Source organism: Drosophila teissieri, chromosome 2R, assembly GCF_016746235.2.
Source record: "Drosophila teissieri strain GT53w chromosome 2R, Prin_Dtei_1.1, whole genome shotgun sequence".
NCBI classification, from domain to species: Eukaryota; Metazoa; Arthropoda; class Insecta; order Diptera; family Drosophilidae; genus Drosophila; species Drosophila teissieri.
Genome location: NC_053030.1, coordinates 6,510,153 through 6,536,567, shown reverse-complemented (window position 1 = coordinate 6,536,567; position 26,415 = coordinate 6,510,153). Strand labels below are relative to the sequence as shown.

Sequence of the window (26,415 nt, the reverse complement as noted above, 5' to 3'; positions counted from 1 at the left end):
GACACAAAGAGACGACGCATAAAATTTGATAAGCATTTAAGCATGTAACTCTGCACTTCCGGCCTGCCGTGTGTGTCAGTATGGGTGCGTGGGTGTGATGGAGCGGGACAGATAGAGCTAAGAGACAGTCAACTAATGCACAGGCTGCAATGATTTATTATTAGGTAGCTAAATTATTCACGCGCCCGCTTTTCGCCGGGGGAGGGGGGGAGAGGGAGTCTGAGGTGGGGACGCAAATAAAGATTAATGATGGCGTTGCTGAATTTTTGCACGCCCAACCAACCTGTCAGCCCTGTCTATTTAACTGTCTAACCCAACCGAATCTCAAAATACACTGCTAGGAAATATAATTACAAGGGCAAGGAATTGAAGAACCAGAAATATTGAAACGGAGTCTCCTGCACTATTCTTTTATTTTCTACACATAGAATGATATGAGTTGCAGTTGCTTTGAATGAAATATGAATGCTTGTTTAATTTTTGAATTATTCCCATATACAAATTTCCATTAATGTCTATCTAGGGTGCATTCAACTACATTTTTTTTGAACTGGTGTTAGTTTGTGAGCATGTAGAGGTGATTTGAAGAGAGCAACGAAGGAAAGGAACTTGTCATTGTTATTGACACCTTGATATATAAACTTAGCTCTAAGTTCTGCGGCTAATTGATTGCTCATTTGATTTGTGCAGTGTAGTCAGCTCTTCCCCCTCTGACCCCCTACCACTCTCCCGCTTTCTCTGTTGTTTTTGAACGCTCCTTTGTGCAGATTTCCGCATCCATCGTGGAACATATTACATTACGTACAGGGCAGCCTCGTCATCATTCGCATCGTAATTCAGTTGTGCGTGAAATTTATGCATACGTGTGTTTGCTTATGTATGCGTGCATATAGATGTGTGTACATATGTATTTGTAAGCCCAAGTGTGTGGTGCTATTCCATCTGGTTTTTCGCAGCTCTGGTTCTGATCCACATGTTTCATTTACATTTTCCCCGCAAACTCTCTGTTGCTTCACCTTTGACGTTTTAGTCGCGGTTCGTAATTCCCATCAGAGTAAAATCAGGTTGTGGGGGCGTGGAAAACCCGCTTTATCGAGGTGTACAGAGAATGCGGCAGGATTTGCAAAGGGAAATCGTATCCTGCACATTTTTTGATGGGGTAATCTTTAATGCAGTTGGTATTTCCCATCAAAGGCAAACTAGCTGCGCGTTCCTGCGTTTTATATAAAAATAACATTTATTCTAGTGGCTTACTAAGCTAGCGGAAATCATGTTAATTAAATGAATCAGGCATCTACAGCTCTATAACTCTATAACAAACATTACAGTATTTCGGATATGTCTGACATGAAAACATATCCTTGGCCGAAAGTCACCATGCGCTCTACGCCTGATTAAATTAATAAAATTATGACTTATTTACTCCTGTCCTCGACTCATCAATTGCGAGTCAAGGAACTATATATGTCTGTCCAATAGGCTGATAGGTTCCATGCAACGATAACAAACAATAATGGGGCAACAATGAAGCATTTTCAATGCCAATGGGTAAACATAACTTAATACAATTTCAGCTTATTACTTGAAGTCCACACTCGACTCGAATCCTTTGATTTGATTAACATATAACAACGACTGTCTGGGGACCGATGGCTGAACCAACTGCTTAGTAATCGATGCTGGGCCAGTGCATTTTGACCCCAAATGCAAATACAAATACAAATACAATAATTTTCAATTAAACTCGAAAAGTGTTTTGCAATATCCGAAGCCAACAGGCAGCAATAACAATAAGTGAAACTGGCATGTTGGCAATTTAGAACACAACTCGCCTCCTGACAGCAGCTGCCTTGTGGCCAGGCCGTTGTAATTTTAATTAAGAAGGCCAACCGAGCCCACCAGCTCCTTGGGATCCTGGCTCAAATATTCATCCAGCTGGCCAAATGGTTGATGATGATGGATAGCAGAAACTGACACAAGGGTCGGGATTTGTGGGCCGTGTGATAGTTGGAGATTTCCCGCCTGAGTCACAGCTCAAACATAATTTTCCCTTGGCTTTCAAGCCAAGCATTTGTGTTAAATACGTCAGAATGGCCAGACTGATTTTTTAATCTGAGCACTGGGTAATGCAATGTAACTTTATTCCGGTAATTCGTTTCACTTTGAAATCGTACTGCATGTATAATTCCTCCACAATGAATTTACGAACTATGTATTTACTGTGCACTCGAAACAGCTCGATTTGCATTTAATTAAACGCTCAAGAGGCAAACGCAGTCAACACTTGTGCTGACACCAAACAAAGAATCTTTTGTTTCGCAGTTAATTTTGAGTAGTGAAATACTAATTTCATATGCACTTCCACAAGAGCGTAAACAAAAATGAACAGCCACTGCTTTTGTTGTGCACTCATAATGAGCTTCCGCTGCTCGGTTGCTGAACAAATTTTGCGGAGCTTTTTGCGAGTCCTATATGGTTTTGTGTGGCATATCGTTCCGCAAACCACCCATACGAGACACATTTGACATGCAACGAACTCTGCCCGTCTCAAAACTCAGCCCGCTGTTTATATTTTGTTCGGCTCTTGTTCATTATGTATTTAATTACGCTTTTGTGCATTCTACAACGCACATGCACCCTCTAAGCCGCAAAAAGTTGCGCCAGAGCAGGAAAAAGTTGCTCTGAAGGTGCCCCACTCCGCTGCTGGAACCCTTTGTCTACTTAAATGTCATTAACAATTTTTGCAACGCCCCGACAACTTGAAACTTTACGTGTAAAATAGTCAAACTATGGTTTAATATCCTATTAAATCATTTTAAAGCTGTGTGTGGTGTGTGGAACATACCGACAGATATCAATGAAAAGAGCAATGCTTTCAAATATTTCAAGCCAAACTTAAATGAAAGTTTAATTAGATAATTGTATATTTTTACGCTTTTGACAAATTATTTAATAGAGTTTAGAAGCGCATTTCACTAAACCAGTGAATTTTCGTAATTGCATTACTGGAGCAATTGCAGTTTGAGAATTTAAAAATTTCCATTGATCTTTTCACAAGAACAAACAAAAAGGCAAAACAATGCGTTTATAATTAAAATGTACACTCCCGTTTATGAAAGCAATTAAGGAAATGCTCCACCTTCCTGGCTGACATTTTGAATGTTACGTAATTAGTAAATGTTGCCTCGTACATATGCTGGTACAATTGTTATTATTGATGGTGATATGGCACAGCATATGCCATTAGGCAAATCAATAAATATTTGATTATATTTGTTGATTTGCAATTATTTGGTTGGGTGTAATGTATAAATTAGAAATCGCCAATCAATGCGTTCAACCAGAAATGCGAAATAAATTATAAAATAATGAAAGCAGTGCGATATTTCGTTTCAGTTGGCGAAATTAAGCATTGAATTTGAAAATTATTGCCAGTTGAAGAAACCAAAGTCAAGGATTTGCCTAAAGAGAAGTTCTGTCCTGTCTTTAGATTGCCAATTGATTTAATAATCAATGATAATGCTAATAATTTTCTGATATTAGCTCTGAATATGCTTCCTGCTGTCTAGCTAACTTCCCTTGGAGCCTTGAAAAATATTTATATTTCTTCCACCAATTGGGCGCCCTTCTTTGCGAAGTGTCTGGCATATTGTGTGAAAATTGACTCCATTTCTTCCGCCGCCTATTCCCCAAAGTTGCTGGCAGTTTCCGCAGCTGCCACTTTTGGTCCTGCCGCCAAGCAGCAATTGCAGATTGCATTATTAGCCATTGTTTGAGGCATTCTGCGCCGTTTTCCCGTCATGGTTGTGGGCTCCTTGTTCGGCTAATTCAATTATGCACCGTCTACGTGTGTTTGTTTGGCTTCCCCCGACTGGAGTGCAATTGCAGTGATGCCCATTACACACCTGTATGCACTCACTTCTTGGCACTCAGTCACGCATGCGACCGCCGTGGCAGCAAAACGAAGCGAAATGAGTTTATAACAAGAATAATAATAATATGTTGGCAGCATAATGCACAAACATTTTGCCATTTATTCACGCCAGCCAAAGGAGCGAGAAGTGAGGCAATAGCCAGCCCACGGGGCGGGCACGTAATGGAAATGAGTTAAAAAGTGTTGGCCTTTAGCCTTTCACATATGCTGGCTGGCTGGATGGATGGATAGAGAGGGGCGAGTGGAGGGGAGTGGGCCTTTACACGTTCCACGTGCTCGGGGTGAAAATGAGTGGCACTAATTTGATGCGACATGGAATTAAATTTAAATAATTAAACACATGCCTTTTGTGCTCCTACTTATGGCCTAGGGCTTCCCCTCCGCCGCCCCCCTCTTTTTAAATTAATTTCAAATAAGCCAATGCTGGATTTTAGAAACAGGCAAGGGAAATCGATCGGAAAAGAGATGTACTCAATGGGCAATAAAAACATTTTACAAAGAGAATTTGCTTTAATATTTTAAACATAACACAGTAATGTATCCGAAACTATATTTCACCACTAAGGAGTATTTATGAAGCAATATATACTTCAGATTTATAAAGTGCATTAGAACCAAGTAAATTAAATACGAACAAATTTATTAACTTGTACTGCAAATAAATTCACACTAGACGAATGCATCTCTTTTACTTTCTTGCCATTCAAAACGCGGTTATAAATGAAAAACCCTCGAGCAAATCAGCTCACTTCGCTCAAATGTATACAAATAGAGCAACACTTGTGGGTGAGCGCATTGGAAACAATTATGCGAATATTAAAGCACTTTTGTGCGATTATTTCCACCTTCGGGGCCTTAGCATACTTTTCAGCGTTTCATTGGCTCGGTGACAAATTGCAATTGAAACAAAAGCGTGTAACTGCCATTTTACTTATTGGGCTCTTTAATATTTAAATAGCTGCGACAAATATGTGGCCCAGGAATTCCCTGGCTGATGAAAAATGTCGAATCAAAACAATAATTTCCGTACATTGGCCCAGGGACAATGCATTGCAATGGAGAGTGGGCGAGTGCTCAGTGCACATCAGTATTGTGCATGTCAGGCTATAGATTTAATTAATGTTAACACGACGACTTTGACAGCCGCACAATACAAATAGTTTGAGTCCATACGCAGGCACTCGCTTGGGCACAAAACGCACACAAAGAGACTGCACTTGGCCTGCTGATGACTGACAAATTGAAATGGTCGCTTCCTGCCGCCTAAGTGACTGACTTTGACTGGGAATATAGAGCTATATGCAGCTCGTATATAGGCGGCGAGTGTGCATGTGTGTGTTGCATTTGCTTAATGTCCATTGTCCTGCACACACACACACTCACACACGCACACCTACACACACACAGAAAGGCAGGAGTTCTTGTCATGTCTGGACTTTGCAGCTGCCACTTGGTTTGTTGGCACTCAAGTTGACTGGCCGGGTTTATTGTAAACATGTGTGCTAACAACTCAGGATGCTTAGGACAACAACACACTCTTGCTCTTGCCACTAAAACTGTGATTTAATATGGCCAAGATAAAGGGAGAGAGGCCAGAATACCCCATCAATAAACCTGGGCTCATATGTACAAATATCTGCAAACGTTTTTCAAACCGAAAAGCCAGTAAGCCAACTTCCATCATAAAACATTCTTTAACATTTATATAAAGAGTTGAATTTCCTTTATAAGTCTATAGAAATATTATAAAAATATATTATATAAAATATGGAGACTACTTTACTGTATTACTATTACTTTATTGAAAAATGTGATCAAATAAAATGGTAAACTTTGCTATTCACAGTACACACAGAGTTATCCTTTTGAAGTTTCCATCAACTTCGCTTCCATAAAATTCATATTTTGCCAATCCACTTTGATTCACTTTCATAACTTTATGTGCGCGTCATAAATTTCCATGCAGATCCCCCAAATTAATTGCCACTGACTTTTTAATTAACTAAAACTAAATTTCGTCCGCCCGCAGCCCCCTGCAATTCGTTTGGCCACGCGCTGCTCTTTGTATTAATAGGTCGTAAAGATAAATTTCCAAAAGCTAATTGGTTTATTTGTCTGGCATAAAATTTGGCCCCAGCCGTGGCAACAATTTCCGCGCTGCATGAGTGCCACAATTAAAGCGCTGGAAACAATGCCAAAAATGCGATGAGAGTAAAGAAGAGCCATACAAATACAATAAATAAAATGGAAAACTTTCTGCCAGTCAGGTTGAGTTTCGTTTTGGTTTTAAATGTGCGGTTTGGATTTTTACACAATTTTTCAATTTCATATTGCGACTTTTTCTCGCTTTTCCGACTTTCCGATTTTCCGCTGATGTCATTGCGCGCCACGAAGTTTTACTATTATTGCCGCTGGTTTTATTGCCGACTAAAGCAAAGTGTGTTGTCATTTATCGATTTTATAGCAACCGCACACGAATCCCTTCCCTCTACCTCATCGCCTACCCAACACGTTCCGTGGCTTATCGAATGGCCATATCTGTATGGACAACGCCTCTGTTTGATTTGCACGCATTAAACTGTAATCTGGTCAAGGTTTGTGCGGATTGTTGTTTTGGCCCTCCCTCTGGGATCGCTTAATGCTTTGTTTATATCCATTTGCCAATTCATCTGGAACCACTCTGCCCAGAAATGATCTCAGCCTCCGCGGAGGGAGGCAAATATTTTGATTGATATTTCGATTTTATGACTCAGTACAGGAATGCAAAGATCTAGAGATCTGTAAATTCTGATGGATGTGTTTGCAAATGTGGAGCACTGGTACATAGCAATGCATTAAATAAATTCCCATTGACTCAGCCTAACTAATAAACACTAGTACAGAATATAAAATGTATGGCATACATAATATGAAGTATAGATATTACATTATTCATGCCGTGACCTTTTTTGTGTAAATTATTTATAATGCAGCTCCCAACCACCACGAATTAATACACACACATTTTAATTTCGATTCGTTTCATTTTTTCTCGGCTTCAGTTTCATTTCATTAGCCTAATCCAATACAATTTTTCTGCTTAATGTCTACACATGTAGATTGGTTTACACAAAGGATAAAATGGACATACTCACATTTATACACAATGTAAAAAATAAGTTAATTACAATTACAACAATATAAGTAGGTAGGTTTGAGTTTCGAATGCATAAATGCGAAAATAGAGGAAAATCATGATGCAATCATATACATAGGTATGTTTTTCTGTTTGAGTGTTTCGTGAGTTTCATAAATAAGCAATGTGTATAAAGTTCACTTCAGCACCCTGAAGTTCCCCTTTATGTGGCTCAATATATTTGTTCTTTAACATGAATAAAAAATAAAGTTCCGTCAACAGTAGTGGAAAACGCTGCGAGTTCCCATTTACAACAGTATATAACATTCATATATATATATGTGTATTTATGTATAAATAGATTCATAATAGGTATATGTAGTTAGATATATATCAACAATTGCCCAGGTAGCAAGGTTTAAGAGTAAACGTAATAATAACTACAGATATAAATATAAATTTTAAAGGTAATAGTTCTCTGTTCCTATCATTTCATTAGTTCAATCTATACCCATAATCCCCATCACACATATCATCATATCATATCCTCCTGTTTATAACAACAACAACTAGGGTTACAAATGGCACATACATTTCAGATCAAAAAGCTTATACATTATATAGTAAGTAGTATCATTGTTTTATGCCTCGAAAAACAAGTAAAAAGTATCTCTCAGTGGCGTGAAATTTCATTTCGACGCTCGTAACAACAAAATTCATTCCTTCTCTGGCTTTTGTGGACAACAAAAATACTCAGTATTATTGCTTTAAGGCGGTGCCCGGAATTATAAAAAAGAAATCCAGGCATCATCAAATGTGGACCACAAGTATTTCGGATCATTGTTAACCATTGTTGAAGCTCCGCTCCAGCTCCAGAAAAAAAGTAGCAACACACCAAATGTTTGCAAATAGTACGATCCTTGGCCTCGTCCGACCCACTTCACTCCTTTTTGTTGAGGAAGTGGAGGACATAGTGGAGCACCAGGTCGTAGCAGTACTTGTACTCGGTCATATTCTCGACTAGCTGAGGACGATGTCGGCGCACAGTCTTCACCGCCTGGAAGACATCGACCTCGCCGTGCTGGATGACCTGCTCGATGCACGCATTCGCGGCACAGTAAACACCGGCACGACTGCGACCATCGGGCGAGACAACGCACACAGGCCCGTAGTCGACCTTGTTTCGCCAGATCTCGACCATGTTCATCAGGTAGACCAGCGAGTTCGTCGAGCTGGGCACCTTGTGACCCATGGGCCAGCAGGTCAGCTGGAACAGTTGGACGGTTCGCGTCGGGGCCTTCACCCCGGCCATCATTTCGGTCAGCGAGACGATCTTCTTGTTGATCTTGAACTCCCACTGCTTGATGTTCGTGTAGCTCTTGGACATCACATAGTGCACGGAGAACACCGGTCCGTACTTCTCCATCTTCGACTTGTTGGGCCAGAACGAGGGATACTGCTGCGACTGCGAGGGCGGCTGGCACAGGACCACCACGGCCGAGCACTCCTGATCGTAGACCAGGGACCAGAACTCACCCAGCGTGTGCTTCATGGGCCACTCCGTGACTATGTACTCCCTGGGCTTGGTGTACCCGTCCACGAACACGGAGTTTATGTAGTCCGTAAAGGCGTTGCCCTGGAAGGAGGTCAGGTAGGGCCTGAAGTTGTCGGGGGGTACGCACAGGACATCCCGGTTCTTCTCGCGATTATCTGCTCGATGACCGCCGGCGCAATCGCCTATGGTGAATCGTGGGGTTTGCTTGCAGATCTGATCGTACTCCGCCTGATACTCGTTCATTTTGGTGCCGGAGTTCCTCCTGGCCTTGGCCTTTAAGCGATCGGAGAGCTCCGAGACCGGGAACCAGGTCTTCCCGCAAATTATGTGCTCCTCCAGGGTGTCGTATATGAACTTGTATTGCTCCACATTCTCCACCAGACCTTTCCGCGATTGCCTTAACTTCTTGAGGTAGCCGAAGACATTGAAGCACTCCTCCTCCTCCGCCAGCTCCAGATTGGCATCGATGGACATATAGACGCCCGATCTGCCGCCACCATCGCTGCAGTGCACCAGGATGGGACCCCTCATGTCGTCCTCGTCCTTGATTATGTTGCCCACGACCAGGCGCACTCTCCTCCGGAACTCCAGCAGGGCATTGGAGAAGGGGCACGAGTGGGAGTACCATTCGGTGTAGTGGAACTGCAGGATCAACCTCTCGTCGGTCACCTCCTGCTTTTCGTTCATCTTGTAGAGCCTGAAGGTGCGTATATGGAAATTGGCCAGCTGCTCCTCCCTAACGATATTTATGAAGATATCGCCGTACTGCTCGTGCACCTCCATGTTGGGTGGCCAGTACTGGTGGCACATTACCTTGGCGAAGTCGAAGGTCTTCGTCAGCATGACAATGGCACTGATGTTCTCCTGCCAAACCATTCGCCAGTAGGCCTGGACCGTCTCCTCGACAGGACCCTGGGTCACTATGTACGCGTTCGGCTTGAGCAGGCTGTCCACGTAGGAGGCGTTCACATAGTCCGAGTCCTGCAGGCCACCCACCTTCTCCAGCACCACCCGATTGTAGTCGTAGGGAATGCACTTGGGGTTCTGATTCTTCTCCAGATTGTTCTTCTTCAAGGCATGCCGACAAGTGTTGCTCTCCACCTTGGCCGCAGTTTGGAACTCGAGCTTGTAGAGGACCGGGAATTTGCGGCGCAGATCGCAGAGCTTCAGGAAATGCCGGATATCGATGGGCCCGTTGGGTATCGTCTTCGACAGCGAGTTGTTCTCGTCACGTGCCTCGAGCTTTATCCTTTCGAACGACAGCAGTCCGCTGTTGAGCATACTCAGCTTGATGGTGTTCGGTATGGAGACGATGGCTCGGCTTTTCCTCTGCTGCTTTTCCACATCGTCGTAGCGGGCGGATGACCTCGACCTGTGCTTTCCAGTCTTACCACCCCCCGCCCCACTACTCCCACCACCCGTGGCCGCCGTCATATCTGCTCCTGCTCCTGCTGCTGCTGCTGCTGCTGGTGATTTTTCTTCGTTTTCCGCTGCTTCTGGCTTTCCCACAAGCTGCTGCGTTGTCATCATCAAAATCACGATGCCAGAAAGTGTCGTCGTCGTCGATGTCGATGTTGGTTTTGTTATTTGTGTTCGATTCGTGTAGAGGAGGAAGTAGTCGATTAGTTCCCTTGCCTCTGCATTTTCAGCGATTTTTCTTTTGGGTTAGTACATATTGCATTCCAAAAAAACATGGGCGGGTTAGTACTCGAATTTGTTAGCTAATGTGTTCACCTTTTTGTGGCTTTATGTGCGTTGCGTTGCGCGCTTTGGTTCGTTATAAAAAGAATTTCGTGTATATTCTGTGTATATTCGTATTTTCTTGCTTTTCCGTCCTCCCTCTCGTTCCCTCGGATTTCCATTCACTTCACAGAAATAACGCGACGAGTCGATTTTCAGCAGCTGCCTCCTCGTTGTTGGGGCGAAAATCGTTCGGCGACTGAATCCGCTGCGCCCCAAAGAGCTGATTCGCATCGAAACTATCCGTTTCCTACCGCAAATGCCGAGGGAAACTCGTGGCCAGAGCGAGGAAAAGCCAGCGAGAGAGCCGCCGAGCGGAAAATGCTCACCAGAGAGTGCGTTTTCACCATGGCCCATGTGACTGGCGCCACTTGATGGGCGCAACAGCGGTGGGGCGGGTATTTTTAGATGGCGCGGGTGGACAGCGCTAAGTGGCCACCGTGGGTTAATCGTGATACAACATATTTTAATGTATTATTTTGCGAAAAAAAAGGGTGATATTTAGCTTGAAACTTTTGAAAGTAGTGTGCAAAATAGAGATACTTAAACAATGCATGAATAACCCTCAACTTTGACTGGTTTTCAAAGGATTTTCACATGATTTCTGATGCATCTTTATTTTGTTTCAACGACTCTTAAACTTGCAATTCAATTATATATTTAAGAATTATTGTGATTTATATCCTCTTGTACATATTTAAAAACATTTTAGTTCGCATGTTCTGTACATTTCTATCACTGTGCCATTCACCTTATAGTATGAATGAAAATTTCGATTTTCCCATTGCCTGTTCATTTTAGCTTCGCCTGAAATTTTCCATTTACCAATACCAAAGCAGGTTTTCCTCTCATTCTGGCTGGGTACCACTTTTCTCTTCTCCCACTGGGAAGTTCTCCTAGCGCCTGCGCCCTGAGCAAGTTTTTCACTTTTCACTTTCGTATTTTGTTCGCTGACTATTGTTTTGAAATGAGTAATTGAAAATTCCGCAGGTTAAATGAGGAAGTGACGCTGGTATTTGCTGGTATTTGCTGGCATTTTGTTTTCCATATTTAATTGGCAGGGCGCTGGTCGTTGGAAAATGGAAAGCAAACACGCCGAAATATATCAATTTTATGCATAAATATTTCGAGAACATATTCCGTCCGTCCTCAGTAATTTACATTTCCTGCTCGCAAGCAGCCAGCTGTGATGGTTTGTTGATATTTTCGCTGCCATTGTTATTCGTGTATTCAGCCGTATGTGCTCGGCTTGTTTGGGTGCACATTTCTGCACATTTTATTTCCGCATGCACTTTGTCTGTCCCGGCGAACCACTGCAAATAGCATTTGGCACTAGCCCACGGAAAAGAGGAAGCGGAGGCCCGCCAAGAGTAGCCATGAAGAACAGAAAGCCCCAACAAATTGCAATTTCGGTGTAATCGTGTTTGAACCTCATCATCAGGGTTCGAGGTGCTCGACAAAAAATTTCGCATTTTAAAATAATTACACGCGAATCCGACACGAGTGCAAAAAGCGTCTAAAATAAACACAAGTAAAACTGCAAGGGTTGCATACAAACTTGCCTGTGTGCACTGACTGAGTGACTGACTGAGCAAGGCCAATTTTGATTAAAATTTGATTGTCACCTGGCCTTGATGCTTGATGGCACCAAGTTTGATGACCTCACGTTGATTGAGAGCCCAGAAATGTGGATGGAATTTCAAGTTCAGGTGGCTTTTGATCGCACGTTTTTATTGGCAAATTTGGCGCGGGGAAATTGGAGTAACAATCATGAAATGAATGCACCTATTTCGAAATGAATGCATTTTAAGTGCGTTTTCAAAGAAATAGGTCAGATGAGAGGTGAGAATGGTATTCAGATATTGTTTTGACGTTTTCTTTGTATTACCATGACATTGTGGTCATATAGGAATATCCAATATAATTTTCACGATGCCAAGTGCATTTTACCTCCAAGGTTCAGTTCTTTTCTATAGGCTACTATAGGAAAACAGTAAGTTCAATTAAAGGTGCGGATTATTTGGAATGCCCACATGCGTATTCCCAATTAGCAGGTAACCATGAAATTGGTGCCCCGATTCTCAGATTCCGTCCAGTGCAAGTCCATGGTAGACTTAAGTATTCGAGCACCACCGACCACCGCTGCTCTTGCCCCATTAATTCCCGAAGCCGGCCACAGGAATCGGATTCGGATTACTTCCGAGGAGGAGTCCATGGGCTAATTTAATATATATGATCCGGTTGGTCGGGTCACACGGAAATCCCGCAGCAAAGCCGCTTGGCAATTGTAAACTGTAGTCGGCACCTAATTTGCGAACTGTTGAGCCATTAGAGGGCACGAGGTGCCAGCAGTTCCCTTCTGCCCGCCAGAGCCTCAAAGTCACCCAAAACAGCCGCAGAACGGGCACTTAAGTACACAACTACCCTCAGAGTTCTCCACGGTTTCCCTTCAAACACTGGAAAAAAGTTGGGGATCATTTCTTAGTAATATTGATCCACTTTTCTTTAGATATACTATTTTTATATACACCACCAAAAATCTTTACTTATCCTGATCATTGATTAATATTGGAACTTTAAGCGATGAACGTGATTAAGCTGCTTAGAGTACAACTTTTCTTTTCTCAGTGTACTCTTCCCCACCCATTGTCCCACTGCACATGTTTATGGCTAAGCCAACAAAGCGTTGACTGCGGTTGACCCCAGTAACTCGAACAATAAAGTTGGTGCGGGCAAGGGAGGGGGACAGAAAGGACGCCTCATCAGCGACCAAATCCCCATGTAAGCTCCATAAAGGATAGCTACCCACGGCCGAGTCCCGATTCCCGAGGCCTGAGGGCCAGGGACCAGGGACCAAGGACGAAGGACGAAGGACGAGGAAGCGTTCAACTAATTAGCATTAAATCAGCTGTAACAGCACACTTACCTTGCCGAAAATGGTGAGGCCGCCATGTTTCATGTTGAAGGTCGGCGCGTCCGCATAGCTGGAGTCCGCCCAGGGGGTGTGGCAGGTGGAGGTCAGCGTCATATAGCGGACACCAATGGCATACAGGGTGCGCAGTACGGCCAGGGATCCCCCGAGGGAGTGACCCCCCTCCACGCCGGTCAAGGAGCACAATTGCTGGTTCTTGTGGGCGTCGATAATGTCTGCAAAGTGATTAAAAGATACAAGGGTGCATTCAATTACTCGAAGAGGAACGATCGGTAGTTAGGATTTAAATTAAATTTGATTAAAGAATTTATTATTTGCAGCTTCACATAAATAAGCTTTTTCCGGGCTAGGCAAAGAATTCACACTCCAAACATCATGTATAGCCTTTTTGAATTATTATTTTTCCCTGAAGATTTGAAGAACGAAAATGCTTTTCGCTTCACGATTACAATTGATTTCTTGACATAACTATATTCCCGCTCTGGTAGAGCAAGTGAATTGTAAATCTTTTATAGTTCAAAGTCCTGTGTAACATTGCCTCAGCTGCGTTGAAACAGATATGTGGCTAAAATGTTTTTGGTGTTTTGTGGTTGGACGCATCCTAAACTTCAATCTTGGCTCGGCATTGTTTTTTTGGCCATGAGTAACATTTGTTGTTCTGTGGCCTGTCATTTGCTCGGCTGCACCCATTGAGCTCTTAGTGCATTGTGGATGGTCCTGGATTGTAGGTCCTGGGACTTGCTAGTCCTCCCTGCCCTCCCAATGCCAGTGTATCCCTGGCAAACAAAACATTCCGCTGGGCCATGCAATATTCACGCTTGTCTTGGCCCGGGTAGCTTTGATCTGTTTCTTGACATTTTATTTGGCTGCCAACGAGCACTTGTCAAAATACTTGAGCTCTGTTCACTCATTTATGAACATTGTTCTTAGGCAGCCAGGCTTGAACCACGTTTGTGTAAAGTTTTTGTGAAAGTTAAGAGAAGCTTTGCAAAAATCCGGACTCAATGGTCGGTGGCTATGTTGAAATGACTTAGAACCATAATTCTGACTGGCAAGTTAGTCAAGATCTTGAAGGGCACAAAAGCTTTGGGAACCGTAAAGTATTTACGAAAGGAATAAATTGCAATGCGAATAGTATTGATACGTACTATCTTCCTCCTATTTCATAATGAAAATACTATGGAAAATATCTCATTGAATTATATGAAAAGCATTTCCAGGTTAATGGATTTGTCAATCAATAAACGGACCTTTCGATTTATCTGCAACTAATTGGGGAACCATGTTCCCGAAACCTTTTCCATTTCCCAGCTATTCAAATCGAGCATTTTGTGTGCCCAATTTTGATAACATTTCGAATGTATCGACCACATTTACAAGTACAGAAATGGCAACGGAAAGCGGGTTAATAAATTTTCCCACATAACGAAGGCAAAAGGCATTATTTGCCTGCCAAGGGAGGGAAATCCGGCAACAGGAAAAGGACTCAAGACACAGGTCTGGCGAAGTTTTCATGGCTATAAGCAAATAAGCTGCGGAAAATCAAAAGCAACAGAAGGTGGAAGGAAACGGGAATTGTTCTCGATGCTGTTTTCTATTGCGTGCACTGGAAAAACATATGTAGTAAGTCAGGGAAAGACAGCATGTTAAGTCAGCGGAAAAGTATACGATTTGGTTTATTTTTTCCACTTTGACATGATATCTAAAGTAAAATAAGAACCGCTTCCTAGTGTAAGTAGAATGCAATTATTTTACATTATTTAATGGTAAAAGGCAACTGTTAAATGTATTTCTCTTTGTGGTTTTCCTCGCCATTTCCCTTCTATATTCCTCTTTGTATTGTTGAAAAAGGCCAAAATACCTGGCGAGAACCTGCTCGATGCCGGAAACGTCGTAAAGCCCTAAAATATGGAGCAAATAAACAAATGTACCAGAGCCAATACCGAAACCCATACTGGCGAATCCTTCCAGGACGAAGAGGCACTAAAATGCTCCACGTGAGCTGAAGTTCAATTTCAGAGTCAGTACTCGGGTCTTTGGGGCTGCATGTAATTGTCTGTGACTGGAATTGGAACTGTGACTGCTACTGTTTTCGATTTTTGGTGACCAGGGCAGTAATGTATAATAGATGGCCCCGGATCGGATGCGAATTGAGGCAGTGACCGTGGAGTGCCCTCCTGCACGAGTACACGGGAAACACTGCAATACATTTCACAATGAAAATCCCAACCAAATGCCACTTGACGCAATAAAGCAAAGGCAATGGCAACAGAAGCTCCAGAAAAGGGAACACTAAGGGCTGGGAATGCTGGTGCTGGAGACATAGATACCCTAAAGGTTTGACATCAGAAAAGTTTCTTCGGAAGCATTGGTTTTTATATATAAATATTTAAAAATCTTTCAATTATAAATTATTGTGTGACAAACTCGTTAAGTATAATTTTCCATCTTCACTGGCCACTTTAAGGTTAGCTTATATTTACTTCCTGGCGACTTCTGCGGAATATACCCTATTGTACTTGGAAAGCATTAGAGTGCCCATGCTGATGCCAAAAGCTTCGTTCAATTCTTATTTTTCTTTCTGCTGCAGCAGAATGCAATTTTCTCAATATCCTTTCCCCTTACTGACTAAACTGAAGCTCCCGCTGTTCGGATTGTTGCGCTGGAGCAGTGTAAATTGAAGTTTACACTTTTGAAGGTGAAAATTGAAAACTGCAAATAAAAACGATTCGCACATGGGGCGAGCCAAATGTAAAGTAGCTGGCTACTGGCAGGTGACAGTTGAGAAGGATGCCGCCACAAGGATATTTCAGGATATGTATATCCAAAGCGTTCTTTGTATGCGTCCTTTGAGCTTATGCAGCGCTCATTTGTTTAGTTAGAGCGTTAGAGAGGATATTTAGGTGCACTTATAAAAATTGAAATGTCCTCAAGGGGAGGCAGACAAATATTTACTATATACAACATTACTGAGCATCACAGTAGAAACGTAATTTGAGCAACTATTTTGAATAGGTTATTCCATAAATGCCTTCTCGTCACTTGCAGAGAACATTTTGGATTTTTGAGGTATTAGATGTTACCGCATATACAAGCGAAAATGCTCGCTGTGCAGATCCTTCTGGCCACCTCAGAGTCCTGGATAAAGGACTTTTTCTGGAACAGGACTCCCATTTGTATCTGGACTTCAACGTGCACTTCCATCTGGACAGGGACAGGGACTTGGGCTTGGATTTGGATTTGGATTTGGTTTCGCATTCCGGAGCGTACTGAGTGACGTGGCCCGTCACTCGACGCGTTGTGTTTCGGTTCGTTAGGTTTGCATTTTTTACAATCACTTTGGCAGCCTTTCCTCCAGAGGAAAGTGGAGAGTGGAGTCGAGTGCAGGGACAAGTCCAGGGGATCGTAGTGGGAACAGCACGCCCTGCTGCACTTGCTCAATAGTCACTTGGATTCGCATTTTATTTACACGACATGTGAGCGGCAGCGGGAGCGGACAACAATTTCGACTGAATTTATTTGCAGTAGTTAAAATAAAATGCTCGGTTTTATTTTTGCTGCGGCAGCTGGATTTCACAAAAAAAAACAAAACGAGTAATGCTGAGGGCCACAGTGAAGACGAGGATGTTTATTTTGATTCCCTTTTTATTTTGGTACTTCGCAGCTTGCCAAGGTAGGTCAGTTTTGTTTCTCTGCGGGGTTTTGGTTTGATTTCAGCGCTTGGGCCTTTGAGTCGCAGCTTGTTTACAGCCAGCTCAAAGGGGATTTTGCTTAAATAATGGCAATTGGTGGAATTTGCCTGGCAACGATTGGGAATGTTTCCGATAGAGATCAGCTAGCATTTGAATACTTCGTGTATCGTAGTCGGTAAACAGTTATTGCAAACTTAAATCATTTGAGTGAATTTGGCACTACACAGATTAATATTTAGTTTTTCGGTCGCTATTTCTTTTTCAAGTAAAGTATCATAACATGACATTTATTTCTATATAATGCTTGGAATTCGTTTTTAATATAAACTATGATTACATGTTTTAAGTTTATACAAATAAATAATCGTAATTTGAAAAAATATCCCAATTTTAGATGTCTTACTTAGTAGTTATTTTAATATGCAGAGTTTGACCACTTAATACTTGATAAATACTCGATTTTATAAAATGTAGTGAAGTCAGTGCTATTGAACAACTCCTCTACTATTAGTTATGTATTTTCCATTGCCAAAGTCCTTCTTCCATTATTTTTCCATTCCACGCTCCGCACCGATCTTAATCAAATTTATTGCTCAATTTGCCACTTCACCCGCTTCACTCAATCCAATTTTCCGAGCGCAAAAAAACCACAACAATTAAAAGAAAAAAATTCCTGCTGACTCGGACAGAGGGAGTAAAAAAACTAAAACCATCAAGATGATTGCAAATTGCTCAATCCGGTGCTCTCGTTTGATTTCTACGCTGCTGTCCATATGTGCTTCCATTCAAAGTTTTCTTTGGCAATTCACCTGTCAAAAATATGCATGGGCATCTGAAAAATAAATAAAAAACACCCTCATCCATTCCTCGCAATTGTGTAGTAATATTTCTTTGCTACAAGTTTTCCTGCTTCATATTTCTTGTGTTTTGCCGATGATTTTTCTTACTCATGATTTATTGACATTTCCATTTACGGCTACATAAATGTTTCAACGCAAATGCCGGAAGCGATTTGTTGGTTTTCCGAGGTTCTTTTTTTTAGTGTGTGTGTGTGCAGCTGCAGTTTCAGCTGCAGCACTAAAATATTGCCAAGACCCCAGAACCGAGTAAGTGCAAATCAAAATGCAAAACGGATAACCAAAAAGGAAACTCAAATGCTGGCCGGGGAGTCGGAGCATAAGTCAAAAATGCTGCTCTGTTGATTTCAACTTTGTTTCCTCCTGTTTGCGAACACTGAAATACTACTATTCTTTAAAGATAAAAGCCAAAAAATTGTTTCCAAAATATATGAACTGGGAGATGAAATGGGAAAGTTACAAATATATATATAAACTGAAATATGAAATACAGAATAAGGACAAAAAATGGGGAACATCTTATAAACAGAATAGGAAACAAAACACACAGTAGATTTTTAAATAAATCGGGAGAATAGTGTATAATAATACAAACGACACAATTCGCTAGTCAGAATAAAAACATACAAACAAATCGCTTAATGTTAAAAACCAACAAAAATTAATTTATTTTCGTTTTGTGCGACTGCGAGGCACTTTAGATTCCCAATCTCACTAAGTGAGTTTTTCTAAGTGCTTGGTTGCTCGCTATTTGGCAAGCGGAATCCCATGAACTGCCACGCCCCCCTCTTTCCCTTTGGCCACCCAGCCCCCGCTAACACAAAGAAATATGAACTGTTTTCCTTTCGCTTAAACGAGGCCTCTCCGGTTGGCAACTAGGTGAGTGAGCAAAGGAAATGGTGCAAAAATATGGCACGCGGTAAGCAGCTGCCCCAAAAGCCGCCTCAAGGGGCGCCACATACTCCGACAAACTGCTTTTTGGTAGCCGGCCAAGATACTTTTCAACGACTTTAGGCCAAGACTCGCGAGTCAAAGTTTTCCGCCGTTACCAGCGCACACAAGAAATAAAAAAAGAGGCACAGAAAACTAGTGGAAACGGAGCAGGAAAAGTCGAATGCCTGGCGTGCATTCTCGTAGTTCCCGGAATACTTTCAGTACTTTGCCGACTTGAGGAATTCAGCTGGCCCACGCGGCGTATGTGCGATATTTCGGTTAACTTACCCTGTGCGGAGGTGCAAGTAGTTAGCTGCGGGGAATACCGGTCCGTCAGCCGCTTTATTACATCGATCTGCTCCAGAGTCAGCTGCACTGCATCTCGATGCTGCGCCTCGCAGGGAACATAGGCCGCCCAGAACTGAAAGACAGAGTATTACAATATATTAGTATTGAATGGCTAGCTAAAATTTATTTTTCGCAAGTAGTATATAAATAAGTTTTTAAATGGCTTTTCATGACGGGTTTTAGTTGATGTGGAACATAACTTCTTGTTTTAAAGTATAATTTTTTTTTGCTAGTGAAAATAATTTTAAGTTAGTCCTCTCTCCATAAAAATATATAGACATAAAAACTTTAGAGTTTTAAAAATGAAGTTTATTTGTACAACAACCGCATACGAGTAAACCATACAGCTCGAAAGTTTCCTCCTTAAGTCTGAACGATTTATTGTCATTTTTTCCGGCATCTGAAAGTTTTTTGTTAATTGCACATTATTACGAAGGGTGATATACAACCTCCCATAAGCAGGAACTCCTCAAGAGAGTGTCCAAAAAGGAGCAGTGAAGGAACTGAGCAAAACAGTTTCATCACGTTATATCATTAAAGGAAAATAAAAGCACGTACGTGTCTCCGTGGAACAGAACAGAAGCCAGAGTGAGGAACGAGCTGGAAAGTGGCAAAAAGCGATTCGGAAAAAAGAGCAATTAAAAAGTTTTGGCTTTTTGCTCGGCGCACTCGCACAAAAGCGAAAACTGAGCAAGTCCGTAATAAATAATTTTTAATATAAATTCGTGAGAGGCCTGAACCAGAAAACCGGAAGAAGGAACCAGGAAAACATACCCTATTTCCCCCGCTATTTTTCCCACTCTTGTGCTAAGCACGTAGTTTAAAACCATTTCTCTGGGCCGAGGCAGTAAATTAAAACCCAAACAACCAGCACTCCAAATGTTCATTTGTTCTCTTTCGGCTGCAGCTCCTGATGGCCATGATGATGATGATGATGATAAAGTTTGGCGTAATTCATGGAACTGAATTCGGTTTGCTCCCAGGTTGGCCGATGTGCATATGAAATATGTAAAACTTTTCAATAAACGAGTCACAGAAAAACAATTACGGCCAGAGATGAACTGCTGTGTTAGTTGTGCAATTGGATTTGTGCTCCCGTTCTCGAGGGACTTGGGTCAACTCGGTTGTTGGCTCTGCATTTGTGCAATTTTAATTGCACAACAGACGAGGAATTTTGTGGATTTCCTGGCACCTGCTCGGCACCTGCCTGCCCCTCCCCCTCCGCCTTCCAGGATGCGGCCAAATAAACACCGAGCCCTAACAGGGACAGCTGAATATTCCGTTCTGGGAGGCATAAAGTTTATCCACCTGCACCATTCGCTTCCCTTCCCGAAATACGAAATACGATTCGCCTGTGTTGATTTTTAGTTGAGCTTCCCGGGTCCGGCTGGGGCAGCTCACTTATGCACATCAGGCCAGAAAAGCCAGGAAAACGGCCATAAGGTCCCGGGAACTGGGTACTGGGTACTGTGTACTGGGTACTAGGAACTGGGAACTAGGGGGCTTATCAGGTCGCCGAAGCACAGGGCATTAGTTCAATTCGGGTTAATTGTATGGACCATGCCGTTCTAACTCTGTTCATTACCATTTGCGTTCATTTACGCTCCTGGATTTCGGCACGGAATTCAAGGTGTTTCTGTGCTTATGTTTTCCGGGTGAAATAATGAAGCTCTGGCAAAAATGATAACTAGGGTAATGGCTTGTGTCTCGGATCCGACATTTAATATCGTTGAAAAATATGATTGCAACGAACGGGCCATTAATGCGACTGCCAAATGCGTTTGCAATAATAAGTGGATTTGCAGCTTAAAGTTGAGACTTTGCCGAGACGGAACTTCCATTTTTGAAGGAAGAATCGTTATACATATACACAAATTACAGCCCCTATAATAGAAAGGCTTCTTTTTATGTATTTTATTCATTACTTGGCTTTAAAGACCAATTCTCATATCTATGTATCCAACTTTTTCCCGTATATCGCGAGCAAAAAAGGCTTTACTCTTTCCATATTAAAACTCAAATAAAGCCATGTACCTTAAATGCACTTTTTTTGCGGCCTCGCTTTGAACATTGCCAGGTAGATAAGAAAAATACCCCGACATTACCGCAGACAGAGGACTCGGAAAAACGGGGGAAAACTCATTTTTTCATCAACTTTCCCGCACTTTGTTCGCGTTATTTTCCACGCATACTTTGAATTTCTTTACTGTCCCTTTTTTGTTGGAAGTCGTTTTATCTAATTTTTTCCTTCAAAATCCTCTTAAAACATTTTCGTGGGCATTCAAACGGGGTTTTGGGACTGGAAAGGTGTGAAATGTCTGGCAGGATTTCTGATTACAGGCAACAGGTACAACGGGGCGTATGCTAAATTTCCAGCGCGGTTTCCGTTTCACAGGAGTTGATTGCGGTTTTTGCGGCTTTTGCGTAGTTGCTTTTGTTTTAAAGATATTTTCCTATTCGAATAAAGCTAATATATACGTGGAAATATCGTCAAGTGCAAACAAATGTAGTATTTTTGATGTATAAGTATAAGCATTATGACATTTTGTTGATGGTGGAAACTTCGTTTGGAAGCAGTGCTTATTTTATTTTTCTCGCAAGTATTATTATCGTTTTTGTCGCATTTTTTCTTCCTATTTCCCCCTCAATTCTTGGCCTTATTCAGCACTTGCCTGCTGACATATTCAATGCAAGTTGGCATTCTTTCCTTACCCTAAGGGAAAACAAAATATTTCATTTACGTTCGGGGCTCCTGCGCCACCTGTTGACGATGGTATTTTACCATTTCAGCCCACATCCACCCTATATTTTGCACATATATGACTTTACAATGGCCAAGTACCTTTGTTTGTCGGCTAACGTTGGAAGCTTTCGGTTTGCCATGGAACTTGGGGTGGTCCTTTGTGTTCTTAGCTTTCTGGGGCGCCGTGAAGTGTGCTTAAGCATGGCACTTTGCCATTAGCCCAGTGCCCCGCCCACATCAAAATACACCTGTTTGTCGCCTCTGCAGTGCGATCGTTATCATCGTCATCATCGTGGCCAAAGTGTCGTCGGCGTCTCGATGGCGTCGCCTTTGGTGTTTTGTTGTCCTCGAGACCAGCGTCATCAGGCCCATCATCGTCCCCAGCTCCCAGCTGCCTGCTCCCAGCTCCCAGCACCCAGCTCCCATTTGCCTGCTGCCAGAGCCATTTTCACCCCCACATCCTGGGCACACAGCATATTAATATTTAAACTCGTTTGGCGGCAGCTACAAGGACAACAGCAGCAGCAGCTCGCCTAAGGGCAACATTTTGGCTCCAAGTTAATTGTGAATCTGACAATGTTGTTGTTGCGGTGGCGGTGGCCATACGCGTGATTTGTTGTCGATGGGTGGCACGTGTGAATGTGCTTGCCTAATGTGGCAGTATGTGTGGGTTGTGTGCGGCTCATGCAGGCGAAAAAACTGGGTCTAAAAATAAGCACAAAGGGCACCTTTCAGGATTAGCCTTTAGTCCCGGCTTAATATGTGCATACATATAAAACTTTGAAGGCAATGTCAACACGTGGTATTGATTTAACTTTAAGTAATTATTAAACATTTTGCAAGGCTTATCACGTTGGAAACAATCTCTCTTCTATGAAAATAAATACAAAATACATACAACCTTTTTTCCCCGTGGAACCTTGTGTGTCTCTATGCGGTTACTTGTGCAACCTTGTTGCTATAATTGTTAGAGCATTCATATATTAAGCGCAATAACAAATGCAACAGCAGCTGCGACCAGATGTTGCCCGGAGCATTTGGATTTATGTATGTGCCACATGCCACATGTGTAGTCAAATTCAAGGTCCTGCCTCAAAGTGGCGGTTTAAATTCAATTGCAAACCAGCATTAAATAAATCATTTGAGTGTTTTGAATTTATTAGCTTAAGAGAGACGCTTAATTAGAGTTTACCAAGACAATTTGATAAATATATTCATATTTGTAAGGCATTTAATCAACATCTCTAAGCCGGAACTAGAGGATTTTTGGTGTTACTTTTGTACTCAGCACAATGCCATGAATGTGTTCGTTATGCATTTAAAATTATTTCCGCCGCTGGGCAGCTCTATACTTGATTGCCCTGTGGCATTGCAATGCATACCATAATTACAGGAAAAAGGGAAAATGCAGAGGGAAATGGCATGAAAGGGATTGCAAGACCCGCTGGCGCTGAGAGCGGAAAAACCGCAAGTCCAACACCTTAACAATCCCACAAGAATGCAACAAGCCCGCACAACAAATCCCCTAAAAACCAGAATCATTTCAGCAAGACAAAAAACTGTGTGGAGTTCTCTGCGGCTCTGGTCCTCTTCTGGTTTTCCATTTTCTGGTCCGAGGTCAGCGGCCACTTCCATCTCCACCGCCACACCAAATATATTCAGAAGGTAAATACAAACTTCTCGCAAATGTTGCAGCCAGATAAGCGTTATGTTGAAAGAAAGTCTACACCAAATGAAACTTTTAAATACCCTTAAATACCTAATTATGAAAACGAGCTCGCGGATAAACAAATTTAAATATTAAGTATAAAACAATAATAACTGAAAGTTGAAGTTTTACATTTTAATACAATTTGTGTACTGCTCAACTTGTACAAGGAACTGAAAAAACTGAAGATGTTAAACCATACAAGAGTGTACATCCCATATTTCTAAAACGCTATATGAAAGTATTGTGTTTAAGGATGATACTCTTATAATCAGAGACAGAAAACTGGTGAGGCCAAGCCTTCCTCCCATAACGCTTTCATGTTCTCCATGTCCTGCATGCTCCGAATATCCTGGATGTCCTGGCCCAGATTACAGCCTCGGCGGCGACTACTCGTTGCGGCCACTTCCGCTTCAAGCTCGTCCTTCGTGCCTCGTCCCTGTTCTTGCCACTGCAGTGGCACTGTTCCGATGTGCGTACTTTCCATTAGGCTGTCTTTCCTTCTGTGTGTGGGTGTGCAAAGGAGGAGAAGGACCACAGAGGATGCAAGAAGGAAAGGAAGAATGCAGACGGCCATGCAGCCGGACAAGCGTAACAGGACATTTCCGTGCCCCGGCCCCAGAAACAGTAGCCAACTTTTGGGGCTTCATGGTGCTCCAAGTTGGAGCCTCCAACATTGTTGCTACCTGTTTCTGCTGTTCTCCTTTCTTACACAGTAAGACATGCGGACTAGTTCGGAGTTATAAAGTTATACCCATCTGTTTGCTTTTGCTTTCTTTCGTTGCTATAATGCTTGATACATTATTGGCTCTACATTTGATTATCAAAAAGAAAATGTCAAACCACGTCTTGAAACAGGTTACTCGATACTTTTTCCTGTGTATTTATCCTGATCTTCTCTGGTTCTCATCAAGCAGTCGCCTTGGGAACAGATGTTGGCTTTTGGGAGAATGATGCTGAGCCGCTAAAAACGGTTTGCCAACCTACAAGATTTCAGTAGTTGATGGTTTAAACGTGATTTTCCAGCAAGTCTATTAAATGGTTTTTCTCTTAAATCTCTTTCTTTTTTTGGTGGGCTTTTCCCTACGGTTTTCGTGGCGCATTCGTTGCACGTTTGGCATTTTGGCAACAATTGTGGAAACATGTTGTCAACTAGTTAGTCCCTACGTTGTTGGCTTGTTCTTATGGCCGCTATCCTCACACCCGTTATGGTTGTTGTTGTTAGTCAGTGGAGAGCGAGGTTATTGAGTTAACTTGTTTTGCCGGGAATCGAGTGTTGCTAAAGTTTATGAATCGGAGTTGTGCAACACATTAAGCTACAGCCATAAAAAACTATCCAGATGACAGGCCGTGGGCGCATTTTAGAGGCGAGTTCGAATGAATAATAAATTGATGGGAAAAATCAGTTTATTCTAACCCAAAATAACGAGTATATCAAAGATGTTTCATACAATATAAAATACACGTTAGAACTAAACCACTTTAAAGCACCTTATCTTGTTACTGTATATAAATTAATAATAGATTAATTATTGGTTTTGACAAGTACATTTTTGATGAATTTTTCGCACTATATATATATATATATATAATTAGTACTTTACCGTACTTAATCCCATCAAATGATCCCAAAACTTGGATCCAGAACGTTCGTTCTCAAATTCATAACTTTGATCTCCAATTATTCGTTCTTAAATTTTAATTGTTGTTCTTGAATCAAACAAATTCGAGTTTACCGTAGTTTCGATGCGGTTCGTTCTTGATTTGATATCGAAAAGCGTTAATTTTTCCCTGAGTGTACAATGTGCATCCAAAGGGAAATATCCATCCTGTGCCTGCAAATTAAGTACTGCTAAAACAGTTGCACAATATTTTTCACACGACACACGGCGCATCTACTTGAAGTTGCTCAAGGAAGCCGAGTCAACAAGTTCAATTAACCCACTACGGAAACCAGAAATTGGCGCTACAATTTGCCATGCTCATCGAACAAGAAATCAAGAAGTTTTCCTGCTCAGAAGTGCCAGTTTGACTGCAAGGTGTTCCCAGATGAAAACCGAAAGGAAAATGGGGAGTGTGTGGGCTGCCATCAACTTGAGTCCTATCGCGGCTGTTGAAAGTGTTAAGTTTTAATAGGCATCGCGTTTAGTGCACCATAAAAGGCCACCCTCAGGAAACTCTCAGAATACACAGAGAATCAATTTCCTATGAATAGTAAAGGTATTTGACTTCCACCTATTTTCATTCACTTAACTTGATGCGTTTAGTTTTGAGTTGTAACTAATTAATATAATAATAATAGCTAAAGAGATCTATAACATAATCTGTTTTGATAAATAGAATATCATAATATGATTTCCAAATTCCGTACTGTTCCGTACAAATTTTGTGTTCGTGTACCAATTTGCTATACACTCCCTATTTCTGTGATTACATGAGCCAGGACTCGAGCCATTTGGCGGGGTAATTAAATTGAGTGCAGCATAATTTTACTTTGCGGCTGCCAACTTTGCTTGTAGTTGGCCAACTGCAATTACCTGTTAGCCCTCAACACAAACACAAAATGCATCCGTATTTATGGCTCTGCAGGGGCAAAGTAAAATGCAGCGGAAAAGTTAATTTTCATTATGGCCTAAGCAGGTGGAAATTCCGGCTTTCGCTTTCCTCCATTACCAGCGTCATCGATGGCGCATTCCTCTTCCTCCCGCGACAAACGTGAAAAATCGTCTTTGTGGTTGGGCGAAGAAGAAGGAAAATGCAAAGGGAAAAGGGCAGTGGAAAATTCTCTGGACCATTTGGAATATTCAAGTGGTTTTCGGTTTTCGGTTTCCTATTGATTTATGAGCTTTTCTCAGGTT

The 26,415-nt window shown here is 42.0% G+C and overlaps 2 protein-coding genes across 3 annotated transcripts in view; both read right to left on the bottom strand.

Moving 5' to 3' along the window:
* Nucleotides 1-26,415, bottom strand: part of LOC122613746 — a 50,940-nt gene that overhangs the window by 13,295 nt on the left and 11,230 nt on the right. The window contains exons 7-8 of the mRNA XM_043788082.1: nt 19,047-19,179; nt 13,271-13,491 (exon numbers count right to left, since the gene is read on the bottom strand). Coding sequence (XP_043644017.1) covers nt 13,271-13,491; nt 19,047-19,179 — 354 coding nt within the window. The remainder of the gene's footprint in view (nt 1-13,270; nt 13,492-19,046; nt 19,180-26,415) is intronic.
* Nucleotides 6,955-10,559, bottom strand: LOC122613747 (receptor-type tyrosine-protein phosphatase kappa). Of its 2 annotated transcripts, none has more exons than XM_043788083.1 (2): nt 10,339-10,559; nt 6,955-10,119 (listed from the first exon to the last, which is right to left on the bottom strand). In XM_043788083.1, the coding sequence occupies exon 2, from the start codon at nt 10,036-10,038 to the stop codon at nt 7,990-7,992; it is 2,049 nt and encodes a 682-aa protein (XP_043644018.1). In that variant the 5' UTR covers nt 10,039-10,119; nt 10,339-10,559; the 3' UTR covers nt 6,955-7,989. The 2 variants fall into 2 exon arrangements, with proteins under 2 accessions (XP_043644018.1, XP_043644019.1); XM_043788084.1 differs by having other exon boundaries at nt 6,955-10,116.

Excerpts from the sequence above, each read along its gene's own strand:
- LOC122613747 (XM_043788083.1), bottom strand. The coding sequence starts at position 10,038 with ATGACGGCGGCCACGGGTGGTGGGAGTAGTGGGGCGGGGGGTGGTAAG.